Source organism: Felis catus, chromosome B4 (assembly GCF_018350175.1).
Source record: "Felis catus isolate Fca126 chromosome B4, F.catus_Fca126_mat1.0, whole genome shotgun sequence".
Taxonomy (NCBI): Eukaryota; Metazoa; Chordata; class Mammalia; order Carnivora; family Felidae; genus Felis; species Felis catus.
The window spans coordinates 133506309-133523667 of NC_058374.1; the positions used below are offsets into that span (position 1 = coordinate 133506309).

At 41.8% G+C, this 17359-nt stretch overlaps 1 protein-coding gene across 7 annotated transcripts in view; it reads left to right on the plus strand.

Annotated features, from left to right (window-relative positions):
• The window catches only part of TNRC6B (trinucleotide repeat containing adaptor 6B), a 256314-nt gene that overhangs the window by 171116 nt on the left and 67839 nt on the right, over positions 1 to 17359 (plus strand). For all 7 annotated transcript variants that reach the window (XM_011284235.4, XM_023257506.2, XM_045062410.1 and 4 more), the window contains 2 exons: positions 8222 to 8309; positions 13225 to 13246. In XM_011284235.4, coding sequence (XP_011282537.1) covers positions 8222 to 8309; positions 13225 to 13246 — 110 coding nt within the window. The remainder of the gene's footprint in view (positions 1 to 8221; positions 8310 to 13224; positions 13247 to 17359) is intronic.

A 17359-nucleotide genomic window follows, 5' to 3' on the forward strand; every position in this document is an offset into this window, starting at 1 on the left:
AGTAGTTTCTTGCAGATCTAAAGTGTAGTATCACAACCGAGATACTAACATTGATACAACTCACCGATCTGACTGAGATTTCCCCGTTTTACTTGTAGCAGTTTGTGTATATTCTGTTTAGTTGTCTGTAATCTTACCACAGGTAGGTTCGTGTATTCACCATGACTACGAAGATACAGAACTGTTCCATTACCACAGGGATCACTAGTGTAACCACACCTGTGTGGCTCCACTTCACCCTCCTTGCAGCCCCCTGACAGCCACTGTCATTTCAGAAATATTATAGAGGTGGAATCATACAGTATGTAACCTTTGGGATTGGCTTTTGTCACTTAGCATCGTTCCCTGGAGACTCATCCAGGTTGTTGCTGTATTAAGAGTTTGTTTTTTTACAGTATTCGTTTGCTTCTGGCATGTTTCTCATGCTAGGTGGATCTGTTGTATAAGTTCACATCTGTCTGCCTCAGTTGTGTGGAGTTGGTTATGAACTGGGACCAGAAGTGCCCCCACACTTATTGACCACAGAGCGTCAAGGATAGGTCTCAATGCTCTTTGATGGGCAGTTATCCAGACCCTAAAGAAAAAGAAGATGCTCTTTATTTCTGGAGACATTTTCCTGTCAAGTTGAGACCTGGGTGTTTATCTGAATTGAAATTCTTACCATCTTTCCACTCGATTCAGCACATTGGTGGTTACTACTTTCAAGTATGAAATTTTGAATGTTTGAAGCATGATGGGCTGGGGCGCATGAATTCAGGAACCACTGGTCATGATTCTAGTTGTGGAAAAAAGATGACAAGGCAGAAGATTCTAGTTTGTGGGGAAAAAAAGTCGTTCTCTTACCTGGATTGTAAGAGGCCATGAATTCACATGCCCAGGGTCTGGTCCTTTCAAAACACCAAAGAAACTGCAGGTTGTCCACAGAGTACCGGTAAACATGGAGGTCAGAGCGTGAAGAACACAGGTTCCTGCCCTGACAGTGTCATCTGGGCTGTGAAGGGTGGGAGATACAGCCGTCTGAAAAAGTTGAATGGAGTCCTGGGAAGACCAGCAGCACAGCATCTTGTTTGCTGCTGAATTCTCAGTCTCTAGCACAGTGCTTGGCATCAAGGAGTCCATGAATGAATGAATGGATGGATGGGTGGATGGATGGATGAATGAATGGATGGATGAATGAGGTGGAAGGGAAGCTTTTAAGAAAGAGTGCCCCATTCTTTGGTGTGAGTGAGGGATATTAAATATAAGCCCAGAAAGCTCTGAAGAGCGTGTGTGGGTATTTGCTAGGAGGGGAGAGGGAAGAGAAGGAGGGGGATTCTCCCCGCACCCCCCAAAATGAATAAAGCCCTAAACTCACACTATGTACTTCCCCATCTCATGGCCCTTCTACTTACTCTGCCTGGTTCGTCACTCCCCTCCAGATAATTTTCTTCATTTAGGTTTGCTCACTGCCGGAGAGAGGCCTTCTGTGAACACCGTGTAAATTAGCCCACTCATCCTTTCCCTCAGTCCTCTCTAGCCTCTTCCCCAGCTTAATTTTCTTCCTGGCATTGTGTATGTGTCCATCTCCCATCTAGAACGTCAGCTCCCTGAGGGCAGGGCCTGTCTCTTGTCCACTGTTAAACCCCCAGTGCCTGGCACTAGTAATTCAGTGTATGTTAAGTGATTTGATTAGTTGTTTTGAGGCTGTTCTTTTGAACACGTGTTCCTGGGAAGGGATAGAAAAGTTGCCCTCACTCTGTAATCATGCATTTGGGTAACATTTGCATGGAGGGCCTGCTGTGTCCCTGGTATTTGTGCGTGGTGCGTAAGATGAGTAAGGTCAGCTCCCTGCATTCAGAGACCTCTTCGGTAGCAAATGCTCACTTTTCTCAGTGTGATGGGCAGTTTGAAGGAGGCATGCCAGCTGTCTGTGAGGACAGAAGCCACAGCTCTCGAAATGTTGACACCTGAGAGGAGAGGTAGGCTCTTTTTTTTTTTTTTTTTTATGTTTATTATTTTTGAGAGAGACAGACAGACAGAGAGCAAGCTGGGAAGGGGCAGAAAGAGAGGGAGACACAGAATCGGAAGCAGGCTCCAGGCTCTGAACTGTCAGCACAGAGCCCGATGCGGGGCTCGAACTCAACAGACCGTGAGATCATGAGCTGTAGTCGGCCACCCAACCGACTGAGCCACCCAGGCGCCCCAGGAGAGATAGGCTTTTTGACTGATGGGGAAAACAAGAGATTTTGCAAGTGTTGGTCTTTATTCAGTGATGAGAAGATAGGTCCCAGTTAATTTTTGAAAACTGTTCATTCCAAGGAGAGCCCCTGCTACCCCTCCGACCTCACCCATCGCTTTCTCCCTTCCTCCCTCTGCTCCAGCCTCCTTGCTGTTCTTCACACATCGTCTCGTAATGCTGTCTCCCAGATATCCACAGAAGCCCTCACTTCAGTGGAACTCAGGCCACTTTATCAGAGAGGCCTTTCCTACCCGTTTTATGTAAGATGCTACTCTCTTCCCTGTCAGCTGTCTCCATCAGCTTCACCCACCCTGTCCTCGCCAGGACGTGTGGTGCAACCTGAAGTGTGTCTTTTATACGTATATTTTTGTTGTATATTTTGTTTGTGTCCTGTCTCCCCCACTGGAATGGGAGCCCCCCCGAGAGCTGGGGTGTGGTTTTGTTTCTGCGGTATCCCCAGTGCTGAGAAAAGTGTCCGCTCGTGTTAGGCACCCAGTAGCGGTCTGTTAAGGAACAGATTCGTCCCTGGGCATCCTGGTAGAGGAGAGGTGAGACACAGACTAGCCCCAGGCCAATCTCTGTTTCCCAGAGCCATGTTCGAGGCCGCCCTGCTACAGGGAAGTCCTTTCACGTGGTCTGAGGCTGCTGGTGACTGACAGCAACCAACACCTCAAGGGCCCGGCGACAAGCCAGGGCAGTGGTTGCGGGGGTGTCCAGAGGAGGGCACGTTTCCTGTGAATTGGAGTTGTCAGGGAACTCCGATGGATGGATATTACGCCAGGACTTGACAACAGGATGAGAGGTATGATTGGGCCACAAAAAGGAGGAAAGTTTTTCTGTCAGATACGCGGAATAGATGAGGAAAGATATGGAAGTTGGAACTGCAGTGTGCATGGCCTTGAATGTGAGCTCTGGGGAGTTGCCCAGATGGCACCGTCCGTAACTTGCCCTGTGTGGTGGTCCTAGACATTCCGGAGCTTTTGAATGTGTGATGCAACAGGTTTTTAGTAATGTCAGCACCACTGCTCTTCAGTGTTCTGGACTTGTGAGCAGGACGGGAGTCCTCTTCTGCCTCGCTTAGGTGAATATTGGGTATTTTCCCCTTTATTCAAGTATTGCCTTTCTAAAAAAAAGTTATTTCTACTTCTTTCAATTAATGGTTATTGTAGAAAAAGAAAGAAAGAAGGCAACTGTTGTATTATCTTCACCTTAGACATTCTTAAAAGAAGTTTTGGCTTTTTACTATTCTAGATTTATTCTAGATTTCAGTGTTTGCACTAGCATCTGGCTGTGTATTTAGGGCTGAGGGAGAATATGAATGATTTCTTCTCCTTTCAGACTTGGAAGTAGTTGATAGTTAAGTGGGAACAAGCTAGTCATCTGACGCTTGTATTTGATTGCTGGATGGGAGGTTTGATTTTTGAGGTGTAAATACCTTTTACAGTGTAGGCTTAAACACGAGAATTTAGAGCAATGGTTCTCTCCCCAGAGATTTTTTTTTTTAAGTTTATTTATTTTTGAGAGAGAGAGAGAGAGAGAGAGAGAGAGAGAGCGAGAGCACAAGTGAGGGAGGGGCAGAGAGAGAGGGAGACACAGAAGCAGGCTCCAGGCTCTGAGCTGTCAGCGTAGGGCCTGATGCAGGGCTCAAACCCACAAACTATGAGATCATGACCTGAGCTGAAGTCAGATGCTTAACTGACTGAGCCACCCGGGCACCCCCTTCCCCAGAGATTTCAATGTAGTGGGTCTGGGGTGCTACCCTGGTAATGGTTTTGTTGATTTTGGTGGGGGTGAGGGGTGGGGGGACAATCTTGAACTTAGAGAAAAGTTGCAAGTGTGTTAAAAACAATAACACTTTTCCTGAATCGTTTAGGAAAAATTACTATCCCATTGTCCCACCACCTGCATCCCTTTCCCCTATACTTTAGTGTATTTTTTAAAAAAACCAAGAACATTCCCCTGTATATAACCACAAAAACAACCATCAAAACAAAACAAAACACTGATACATTACTACCATTTAATCTGTAGCCCCTACTCAGGATTTGATACCCCAGTAATGGCCTTTATAGCAAAAGGATCACACTTTGCATTTGGTTATTATGTCTTGTTGGTCTCCTTCTGTTTCCTTGATTCAGTGATCTTGAAACTTTTGAAGATTGCAGAACATTTGGCAAAATGCCTCTCAACTTGAGGTTCTCTGACATTTCATCATGATGATATTCAGATTGTACATATTTGAAAAGAATATCATAGAAGAAATTCTGTGTTCTCAGAGTATCTAATCACGTAACTCATGATTTCAATTTATTCCATTATGATGATGTTCATGTATTTTACTTGATTAAGGTGATGTCTGCCAGGCTTCTCCTCTGTGTAATTATTCTTTTCTCCTTTTTGATTAATAAGTATTTTTACAGGGAGACACTTTCAAACTATGTGAATATTCCATTCCTTTCACCTTTAACTTATATACTTATTTCTATCTGGATGAACTCATGTTTTCCTGTTGTATACAATGACTTAAGATTTCTTACCATCATTATTTTTATGCTCATATTGCCCCAGGTTTAGCTTGTAGGAACCCCTTCACATTGGTATCTGCAAGCATTTGACATGCCACATCATTTGTTGAACTTTTCCTTGCTTCTGGGCAACAAGCATTCCTCTTTCATTTTGTACTTTCTTTCTTCTAGCCCCAAATTAGCTTTTTTAAAAAAAGAACTCTAGTTCTTTTAGTTAAGAATGGTATTTAGAAGCCAGAGTCTGGGTACTAGTTGTGTTCATTGCTATTTGGGTTGCTTGTTCCCAAGCCCTCTCAGTAATAGAGCTAAGGAGAGAGAGAGAGAGAGAGAGAGAGAGAGAGAGAGAGAGAGAGCGCGCGCGCGCGCGAGAGCGCGCGCGCGCGCACGTGTGCTTGCATACATGAAGGAATATACACACAGGTGGGCTCACAAAATTATATCCATGTTTATTGTTATGTCTGTCTCTATATATTAAAAACCATGAGTTGATGCCAATAGCTAATTCTGATCCAGGCCCACAGGACTCTTTTGAGACTTTTCCCTTTCCATTTTGGTAACTACCTTTTTCAACAGTGATAAACCTGATTGTCATCATCATTAATGTATTTATTTATTGATCAGTTCCTCTGTATGTAACCATTACCTTCCCCACGTGGGTACCTGCTTTGCCTTCTTGGGCTCTGGTTCAGCATGGGGATATTTTAAAGCTCCCCAAAGATGCTAATGTGCAGCCAAGATAGAGCACAACTGATTTAGAAGAAAGATGAACTTGGGGTGTCTAGATGGTTCAGTCAGTTGAGTGTCCCACTTCGGCTCAGGTCATGACCTCGCGGTTCGTGAGTTCAAGCCCCACGTCAAGCCCTGTGCTGACATCTCAGAGCCTGGAGCTTGCTTTAGATTCTGTGTCTCTTTCTCTCTCTGCCCCTCCCCTCCCATGCTCTGTCTCTCTCTCTCTCAAAAATAAACAAACATTTAAAAGGAAGAAGAAAGGTGAACTCTGTACTTTTTGATTCATTATTAAATGAATGGCAGGTTTGTAAGTCAGGTCTGGTTTGGGAAAATAAATTGTTCCTAAGGAAGTGAAATCTAAAGAGAAAACTCAATTCTACCAATATAAGCAGTAAAAGATCAGGGTGAAAGCACAGCCTGTCTCCTGGAAAGCTTTGAAAAATATTTGTTTTGGAAGTAAATCTGCTTGTAGTGAACATGAATTTCAGTTCCTTTCTCTGAATTACCTGTTTATAGGAAAAAATACTTGAAAAGGTTAGTTGTTTTTAAGAATGTGTTTCATTAAAGACTTACTTTTTTTTTTTTACATTGCATTTTTAAAATAAACTTTGTAGAATAGACCTAGAAATTGCACTTCACTGCTTTTTAGAGCATCGAATATTTAACCAGATTTTTAGACTGTGGTTGCTCTTTTTCTGTAGTCTGTTGCACTGTAAAATATAGGCACCAAGTCACAGTAACTGGGTCATGAGGAACGCCATCTTCTCCCACTTGGAGCCAGAGGAAGCAAGAGGCTCCGGGAGCCAAATACAACAGGATCTGTGGCCAGCCTACCTTAGATGGTCAACATCCATCTTGCCAATTTTCATAAAGCCGTGTTCTTAAAGTAGTGCAGTGCTGTAAGTGGATTTTCACCAAGAGCTTCACCCTGAGACTGATGTGCACACATTCTGACTCCAGAGAAATCCAGTATTCAACCTAAGGGAATTAAAATAAAATCTCTTCCTTGTTTGTGTTTTTATTTTTATTTTTTTAAATATTTATTTATTTTTGAGAGAGCGTGAGCAGGGGAGGGGCAGAGAGAGAGGGAAACAGAGGATCTGAAGCAGGCTCTGCAGCAGCAAGCCCCATGCAGGGCTCGAACTCACGAACCACGAGATCATGACCTGAGCTGAATTCGGATGCTTAACCAATGGAGCCACCCAGGCGCCCCCTTGGTTATATTTTTAAAGTTTTCATTGAAGTTACCTTCGGAGTGTGAATTGTGCACATTAGGATTTTGTATATTTATGCCAGAGGCACAGAAGGAGAAAGGCCAATGTTTGTCAATGTGAACAGAACCACAGAAAGCTCGATACATGGGTAAAACACCTATTTTGTTGTCGTTGTTGTTTAGTTCTTGTTTTCTATAAATAAAGCATTATTTATCTGTTGACGAGAGCCAACTTCATTGTTGGTCCTCAGTTCCTTTGTACAGGCTGAGTGGTTACATTCCCCAAAAGTGATTCCTTCCAGAACTGTCCCTGTGATTTTTGCCACGTCTGCAAACGATGAGTTTGATGTGTTGGGTCACCTAAAATCACAAGTATCTGTTCAGTATTTGGGGGCACCGGGAACTAGAGCTCTGAGTCTCCTTCCAGCTCTGAAATTCAGGACGCATGGCATCAGGATTTCCTGCCTTGAGCTCTGAAGTAACAGCAGTAGTTTTGCAATGCATTCTTCCTATTTGATACATAGAGAGTAAAAGTTGGCAGCTTACCATATGCATTATATTCAAATATATATTAGAATGTTCCATAAGAGAATAAGTATTACTTTCTGAACGTACTTTTCAGATGTGAGGCATTACATTATATTAATTTCTTAACATTCCAGCACATTTCTTTAACTAGAATCTTTAGTATTACGTATGACTTTTGTTCTAATTGAAGGCAGCAAAACCTGTTTGTCTCAATTCTACATATGACTTTTGTTCTAATTGAGGGCAGCAAAACCTGGTTGTCTCAATTCAGGTGTTCAGCAAGATGCAACTGTGAAGTCACTTGGTGAGGAATACATGGATTTATAGGACACATGGTACCTGCCTTAAAAACACAAGTAGAGAACATGTAAAACATACAATATTAATAATGTAGAAGAAAAATACAGAATATAGAACATAGAATTTTATAGTCACCATTCTGATGATGTCAGGGGAGAATACCTAAATTGTGATAGATATTTGTGTACCATAAGTGAATTTATATATTCTGTATTATTTGTGAAGAATTTTTGCCTTTCATAAAATATATTCCTTTTTCTTTGACATTATTATTGCTGTATTTTATGTGTTTTCTACTTGTACTTTTAAGACCAAGTACTAAGAGTTCTATAAATCTATGGAATCCAGGAATATCTCCAGAACCAACTGGATGTTACCACATTCAAATCCGGTTTTTTGCTGAGTGGAAATACGTGTGTGTGTGTGTGTGTGTGTGTGTTCTTTTAGGAGGATATTGTAAAGCTCGCTTTAATGGGCTTCTTTGAAACCAAACTTGAAGCCCTACTTTGCAGAAAAGATAACAAACCAAAATATGGGGATAACTGAATGTGGTGAGTTTTATGCATCCTCTTAGTTTAAGTAAAATACCGTGTTCTGCTCAGTCACAGAGATGGCCTGTTTTGCATACCGTCTACAAGCATTGAATTTGCTACACAAATAGACTGTGAATATAAATGTTAACCTTCTGGTGTGACATTACTTTAACAGAGAGAAGGAGCAAGAAAGGGAAGAACAGTTAATGGAAGACAAGAAAAGGAAGAAAGAGGATAAAAAGAAAAAAGAAGCCACTCAGAAGGTGAGTTTAATGACTTAAGTCTGTCTTTACATCCACCAAGCATCTAGAATAAGTAACTGCCTTGGGTGGGATACCTGACATCTTAATAATGCTGCTTGCTTTGTTCACTTGGAAGTTTTATGATTAGAAAGTGGGAGTTAAAGATGTACATTTGTCACCACAGAATACTCAATAATCCTGCAGCTGATTTAATGAGAACACCAGTATACAGTATGAAGAAAGGCAAGTGAGTCCCTGCCACTTAAATTCTTGTCAAATGTCCTTACTCGTATCACAGTTAATCTCCATTTTCTTAGGTCAGCTTATAAACTAGCTTTTCAAGTGTCTCTGTAGTTCACCCCAGTGTTCTCCTTTTGGTTCCTCTCCAGCATGGTCATCTGTACAAGACCACCTTCTGATAATTCCATAAAGAAACCTCCCTCACAGGCCAGTGGGCCTGCTTCAAGCTTTGGGGGAGATGGTATTGTGTGGCTTTGAGGAGCTTGCTTAGGGAAGGAGAGAGGCTAAAAGGAAAAGACCTACATCTCACTGCTGCCATCTGACAGGTCTTAGTTGACATGCTTGACCCAGGGTGCTGTCCTCTGCTTCAGTGTCTGTCCTGCAGGCCCCGCCCTTGTCTAATCTTATTTCCCCCACCTCCCCATTCTTTAGCATTGCCTGACTTGGGCTCTGGCTCGGCAGGCCTGCTTTTGTGCCATTTTTTTTTTTTTTAACGTTTATTTATTATTGAAAGAGAGAGACAGAGACAGAGCGTGAGCAGGGCAGGGGCAGAGAGAGGAGGAGACACAGAATCCGAAGCAGGCTCCAGGCTCTGAGCTGTCAGCACAGAGCCTGATGCGGGGCTCGAACTCACAGACCCCAAGATCATGACCTGTGTTGAAGTCGGACACTCAACCGACTGAGCCACCCAGGCGACTTTTGTGCCATTTTTGGAGGTAAAGTGATTTTTCTCCAGTTCTTGTTACCACTACACAGAGCACTTGGGAAGCAGGACATTGCTGTGGGGCAGGTTCGAGGGTCCCTGCTACAGTGGCAGGTTATTGAAGCTCAGTTTAGGGAGGTAGAAACTGTTACAGGGTTCAGAGGGAACTCTAGATTTAGAACAGACTCAAGGCAGACAGTTGGACACAAACCGATGTAGGCTTTAAGGGACACCAGAAGTTTTCTCAGCATTCTGGGCTATAGCGTATATTCCCATAATTCAGTTTTCTGAACTTTTGAACTAGATCATTTATAAGTCCCAGCCTAAAGAAATCATACTGGAAATATTTTCTGAATTGAATTGCATGTGACCCTGCCACATTAAACATACAGAGTGTAATTTTATCTTTTCTTCATGACTTAATTATAAGTAATACTCGTTATTGTTTGGTGTTATAATAGACTGCTGTGTGCACTCTTTAGAGTCTTGTCTTTAATTGTGCTTCTGTTTCTATTCATAGTGGTGTGCTCACCATCTCACCCTCATGCTCTCAGGGTACCTACTTCTAATGTGTTGCTTCTAATCTGAGCTTGTTAGAATTGTCTACAATGTCAGTGAAGAGTCTGAATAAAGACGCCAGAGGACAACCCAGAGGCCTTTTTCAAACTTACTTCCCTTTAAGGACACAGCCCCATTTCACATTTTGAGGTTGCGATAAGCAGGTCCACCAACTATACAGGGTGTTACCAGAATGGTAGAGAGTGAACCTCAGCAAAGGCTTTCTTTCCTCTAGGGCATTTACATTTCGTCAACTAAGTTAGTATAAGAATTGGGTTTTACAGTCTGTATGGATGTATGATTCATAGGCTGGACCTTGGTAAACTTGAGCAAAGGCTGGTAACAAGAAGATACCAAATGGAGGGATTATTTCAGGCACTAGACAGTCTACATTCTTCACTTAGGTAACAGTGTTTCTCAACTGGAAAATATCAGTATCTGGGAGTGATTTATAATATATGCATCTGTAAACTTTTGCTGTGGATCCCACTAGTAGAAAAATGATTTGAAATACAAGATGGTGTGGGTTTACTCAAGAGCAAATTGGGATTGGGGGCACCTGGGTGGCTCAGTCGGTTAAGCGTCTGACTATTGGTTTCAGCTCAGGTCATGATCTCACGGTTTGTGAGTTCAAGTCCTGATCAGCACAGAGTCTGCTTGGGATTCTCTCTCCCTCTGCCCCTCTCCACTCTGTCTCTGTCTCTTTCTCTCTCTCAAAAATAAATAAACATTAAAAAGTAAAAAATAAAAATGTAATGTTTATTTATTTTTAGGAGAGGGAGAGAGTAGGGGAGGGGCAGAGGGAGAGGGTAACAGGATCTGTAGTGGTCTCTGCACTCACAACACAGAGCCCGACGCAGGGCTGTAACTCACAGACCGCTAGATCGTGAAGTGAGCTGATGTCAGATGTTTAACCAACTGAACCACCCAAGTGCCCCTAAAAATATACAGCTGGACAATCTCCCTCTGTACTTACATCTGCATTAAGAACTGGTTCAGAAGTTGTGGCAAAGAGGAAAATCACCATAACTAAAATTTCAATTGGTTAGTTGTGAACAATGAAAACCCAATCATTTTTGTTCAGAAATGTTCTAGATTGGCTGTCACAAGATCCAGGCCAACATGTGGCCTTGGATATTGTTTTATCAGACTGAACCATCGTGTAATTTCAGAGTTAAGTTCTGATTTAGCAGTTTTAAGGAAGAGTACAAAGCTTACCATGTGATTGTCTTCGTGGTTTCCAACCTTATTGTAGAGACAGCGCCTCAACTAGGAGGCATAAAATGTGCTATGATGCAAAGAATTGTAGAGAATGTGCCAGAGGTTCTATTACACGGTCATTCATTTATTCAATCAGCACCATTTGTGGTGCTTCCACATCCTTCTCGCTGCTTACCCTCGTGCTTTATAATCTCTTCCTGTCTGCTTCCCTGTTTGACTGACTGACTCTAAGTGTCGCAAGGTTTTATTCCCTATTTGTATTTCCAGGAAGTAGGGCAGTCAGTGCCTGGTACATGAGAGTGACTCAAAAAAATATTTGTTTAATAAATCAATGGTCAAGAATGAGTGCTGGCAATGTAATTGTCTTGAAGAATTGACTTTTATTTTAAGTTAAATTATTTCCACACAGACATTAAACTTGAGCTTTTCTCATGAGCAGTTTGCTCTTTCTAGAGCCATCACTGAGTAAACTGTGTTCGATTTTCATTCATGAGAAAGGTGTCAAGGAAGGATTCCGTTCACATTCATTAAGCTGACGCTGCAAAAGAATCATTGTTTAGTGTTGGCAGAACACATGCTTTGATCATCCAGCCTTTCACCGTCTGGAGGACAGCTCTTTTAACAGAAACCACATTGTAAGACACATTTGACATTATTTGGGTTTGTCACTTACAGCTGGGGAAAGCATTGACTTCCTGTATAACTTGATCTTCAAAATGGCGTTCTAAGAAATATTTATAATATTATAAAATTTAAACTGCATTAAGGAATTGGTATGTGGAGACAAATCAGTTCATTCTTGGTTAAATGGAGTTTTAGAAGAATTGCACAGTAGACTTGAGCTCTGTAATAATTAGTACAAGGAAACACATTTTAAGGTGCTGTCTACTACAAATTCACTACAGTAGAATTAGCTTGGCTTTTAGTGCAAGAATGTAAGGAATGCTCCAGGAGGTCATACAACCAGATCATTTAACTCAGTCTGGCAATGCTGTGATGCAATCCACTATGAAGTGGGCTGGTTAGCTACAGGACGTACCCTCCAAAGATGGACAAGTTTTCATGAGCGCCCAGAGGAGTAACTTGGCATGCCTACCAACCACAAATAATCAAACATCTTCTTTTCTATTACAAAGTCAGAGAACCATTAAAAGATTAACATTTGGGAAAAGGGAGTCAAAATCATGCATGATCTCAATTACGATGATGGTGATGGTGGTGGTGGTGGTAATTATAAGCCCTATTAGAATTCTGGCGCATTTCCTTTTGGATGTTTTTCTTACGCATGACCTTTTGTGGTTTTGTTTTAATATTATAGGGCATGTATAATTAGGTGTCCTCCTTTATTTTCCTCTCTTACTAGCAGAAGCAGTTTTCCGTGTGGCTCCTAATCATCATTTCCAAACTCTCTAAAAACCCATTTTTCTATTCAGCCTATCCAATCTTTTAGGTCAATCACTTCCATAGAGGTGTTAGTTACTATGTAAAGAAATACTTTCAACAAAGCAATCTTTATTTGTCCAAAATTTACATATTTCATCCATTGCTGTATATCATACTTTTTCCATGAACTTTGATTAAAAATAACAAACATTTATGAGCATTGGCATAGGATATCCAGTTTAATCCTTATAATAACCCTTTGTATGGAGATACTATTATTATCTCCATTCAACAGATGAATAGAAAACAGATCACACAGCCAGGAAGTGGCATGGCTTGGTTTTAAATCCTGCCTTCCTGCCATGGCCTCTGGTACGTCTGATGATGGGCCCTTGAACTTTTGCTTTCTAGATTTGAGATCAAGTGTTTGAGTCCATACTCCTAGGGTAACCTTTTTGTCTCTGTGGCTAATTTCATTTCTAGGCTACATCCATTTGCTTTCTAGTCAGATCATCAAAATGACAAACAGCATTCCTGGTACAGATACTTCATCATTTAATGAGAGTGGAATGCTTCTGGTTTTAATTTTTAGTGTCCTTCATAATTATGGTCATGTAAGTTGTAACTGGACATATGGCCGTTGTCTTTATAAAAGGATGCCCGAACTGACTCTTGGTGTGTTTTTTTGTTTGTCTTTTTTCTTTCTGGATTTGAACTATGCCTGTGTGTCTGACAGCTTGAATTACTTGAGTTATCAGAATTAAAGTAGTCTTATAATATCAAACTAGAAAATAAATCTCATTCACTTATGTCTGTTCGTTTATTTTTCAGGTCACGGAACAAAAAACCAAAGGTAAGATTGTTTTTTTTTTTTTCCTTTTGAAGTTGTTGGAACCTTCTGTGTTTAGATTTTACATTCTTGCCAACTCAGCCTCCAATCCACTCAATTAGTGAGAGTGGGGGCAGAGTAATTAAATTGGTTGTTTGCGGCCACTGAAGAGCAGTAATGATAAATTGAAAGTAGTGTTTCTGGTTGGCCTTAATTTTTTTTAGGAGGCAAAAAAGATTAATACCTTGTTTGGAAAGTATATGGGTCATGATTTTGAACTGAACCTTTTCAAGCAAGACACTAGCCCCTAATTTACAGATGCACATTGCAGAGGATTTTTAATCATCTTGATCCATGACATGCATTGAGCCTAAAAGGGAGTGTTATGTCTAGGATAGTCACATGGTCTTCTGAGCTAGAGCCTGGAATATGCTTTTTTTTTTTAAATAATGCATTTTAACTCTGTTGCAAAATAGTGATTGATGTATTATAAACAGAAGCAGATAGATGTTCCTCACGTCATCCTCAACCTAATGGTCTCTGTGTTTTCAGATCTCTCTTTCTAATGTTAATTTTGATTATGCAGTCTTGTCTGGTGCTGGCCACGTTTTGGTCGGTTCCCTTTCAGGATGGTAGAATTGAGACCAATATTCTAGCTCCTATCCTTGCCCACTTAAATGTGTGGTTCTCAACTAGGGTACTTAATAAAATCTTTTGCATAGACTCGTCAAAGTACACAAGCATGGACCTCCTCCCAGATCTTCATGGTCTCAGGCCACAGCCCTGGCAGATGTATTTTGAGAAGCTCTACAGGTGCCCCCAGGACATGTCCCAGGTTGAAAACCACTACCCCAGATGAAGGGAATCACATAGCACTGTGATAACTCAGAGGAAAGTCAGGATGATGGATCAGCCAAGATGTGATGGGAGGCCTTCTAATGATTGGTGTCTTCATTGTTTTATTTTCTATTATTGGACCACCAGGCCAAAGCCTGTCACACAGTGATGGAGAACTAATAAAGACCGTGCTAGTTTGTAAGGAAACTTAGTTCTGGGAAACAAATTCTCAGATGTCTAGACATTACTGTAATGTATTTCTAACCAAAAGGCACTTTCAGGGAGAATGTAGTCTAGGACCTTGTAGTGATTTAGAAAATAAACCGATAAACATTATTATTAGTTACGATTATCTTAATTACTTAGAACAGTGTTCTTCCCTTGTATTTTCAGGCAGTACCAACCCAGAAGTGGGCTTTATTTGGAAGTGTGTTTATAAATTACTTGTTTGAAATCCAAGTTATACTTTACCATAAAAATAGAGTTCTTGATAGTGGTATAGTGTCCATATTTTCTAGACCAACATACTGTCTAGGAAAGGATTTGGGCACATAGTATTTATATTAATAGGCCTTTTTGATGATTTATGGGGACAACAGATGAGAAAATTAGCATTTTCCTGGAAATTCCAGGCTCTGTGGTTGTTGGAACATGGTGGTTTGGTTCCTGGGCCTGGCCACAACTCTTAATGTTCATGAAGCCACGTCCCAGCTAAGCTGTGGAAGCAAGTTGCCCTGTATGGTACGTGGTGTTTCTGTTGGAAAATCGAAAATCCATTAAGGCATTCTTTCTCAGATTTTTTTTTCTCTAGGTCTGTTCTCAGAAACGCATTCCTCTTCCGGAACTCTACCAAAATCTTAAAAATCAAACTTTCTTTTCTACTTACTACTGAATTTTCTTTCCAGTTAGGATCTTTCTCATACCTACCATAAAATCGAATACAGCCTCACAGTTTCCATACTCTTCCCACCCCACCCCCACCCACACCCCCATGAAAAAATTAAAGTAAAATAATCCTAAAGAAAGATGAGCACCTGTTTCAGGTCTCCTAAGGAATGTAGTTAGTAGAACCACGGAGAAAACAGAGTAAAAATAAAAATGATCTCTGGAGTATATTAGACCGTAAGTAGAAGGAGAGGGAAAATGCAGATTTTGGAGAGACTAGGACAGGATTTCAAGTGGAGGTTATATGAAGACACGGCCTAGCACTGGGCCTGACCTTTCTGATTTTTTACCCCACTTCAACCACATCTTTATGTTTGTTCCAAGAGCCTGTCTGCACTCTAAATCCCCTGCTTCACTTCCCTCAGCTGATGTTTCTGGGTCCTTTTCCTCTTCCCAAAGATGACGCCTTCCTCAGGCAGTCTTCCCGTAACTCTGCATCTGTCCCTCTTTCCCCAGTAGACCCTGTAAGAAAAACGGCTGTGTTGGTGCCAAGTCTCTGTTTGCACAGAGGACTGAGATCAGATTTGTCCGTATTTCAGAGAAAAAGTGGATTCCTTATACGTTCTGTCTTTACCTTCCAGTATTTAAAAAAACAAAACAAAAACACAGAATTCTGGAGAATAGGGCGGGATTTCAAGTGGAGGTTCTGTGAAGACATGTGGACCTACTGGCCTGCAAACAGTACACAGCACTTAAGGTAGAGGCTTTGTTGGATGTTGGAGTTCGAACTGCAAGAGTCAGGGCGCCTGGGTGGCTCAGTCAGTTAAGCGTCTGACTCTTGATTTTGGCTCAGGTCATGATCTCACCGTTCATGAGATCGAGCCCCGCATTGGGCTCTGCACTGACAGCACAGAGCCTGCTTGGGATTCTCTCTCTCTCTGCTCCTCCCCCACTTGTTTGTGCGCATGCCCACATTCCCTGCCTCAAAATAAGTAAACGTTTAAAAAATAATTTAAAAAGTTAAAAAAGGATCTCAAGAGGCTGTGGTGTTGATGTAACAGACCAGGTATAACAGGGATGAAGGTAAGATTAGGGTAGGCTGTACACTGGAGGGGTCTGGACATAGCAATTTTGCCTCGTGAAAAAGCTGCTAGGGTCATGGTTGGCTTAATGGTGCAGTTATCAGTACGAAATGACTGATTTATAAAAATTAAGCTGACCTTAAGTGGCATTAGTAGGAGTACAGCATCTAGGAAGGGATCTGCAGTTCTGTAATGGGCACCACACCGTGGAAAGAAAGAGATCGACTTCTGTGGAGCCTGTGCGGTTTGGGTCAATAAATTTGGTCAATAAATTTGAACCTGTGTCATATTTGCAAGGGTTAAACATGTAGGAATGTCTCCCCCCAGGGGAAGTGTTCCTACGTGAGGAAGCTCAGGGAGTGGTCTTCAAAGCTTTGAAGGGCTCTGGTGCCTGACGCTTAGCAGTCTCTTGGTAAATGTCTGTCGGATGTTTTGTTCAGTGACACTTATTCTGCTACCGAAAGTACTGATGGTGAGAGTCAAAGCAACAGGGAAAAGCCTCCAGCCCGATATAAGTTGAGATTTTTAGGTATTATCATCCGCAGCAGCAATTCCGTGACCTTTACCCCACTGGGGCACAGCTGAAGGGCAGCACCTTCCCATCGGCATACCTGGTACATTGGCCACGACTCTGTCTTCTGAGTCTACCCCAGAAGGCATATTTAGGAGTGGCTGGTGGTGGTTGGGATAACCTTGAGTCTACTCTAATTTATTAAGATCTGAGGTGGGTTTTTCCTTCCAAGTAAATAATTTACAAACGAAAGGACTCGCAGTATCCCTCACACCTTGCAGAAACACCTCTGTATTCTTTAACACTAAGGTGGGCGCCATTTGTTCAGAGATGCTTCTGGCTGCCACTTGAAAGTGAACAAATGTGAGGTATAAGGCGTGTGGTTCAGATAGATGGCCACAGAATAGTCCAGATGAGAGGTAATGAGGGCTTGAACCTGGTTAGGAGCGGTGGTGATAGAGAGGAGGAAGGAAGGCATTGGAGAGATGTTTTGGTTCAGTGCAGTGTAATGACGATCAGATAATGACGACTTTTAGGTTTCTGACGAGAGGAGCTGGTTGGGTGATGACTCTGTTTCTTGAACTAGGAGATAATGGGGAGAGCTGGGGAACAAGTTTGAGAGTAAGGAGAAAAAGGGTGAAAGCAATCTGAGTTGGAGGTAGTGATTTGGGAAACACTTGGGCATACATGATAAAGTGTGAGCGTGGGAGAATTTGTACTCAAGTAACTTAAATGTGGGAAGAGTGTAGGCCCCACCTTCACGTTCAGATCTTTTAAAAAGACATAACTAGGGGCGCCTGGGTGGCACAGTCGGTTGAGCGT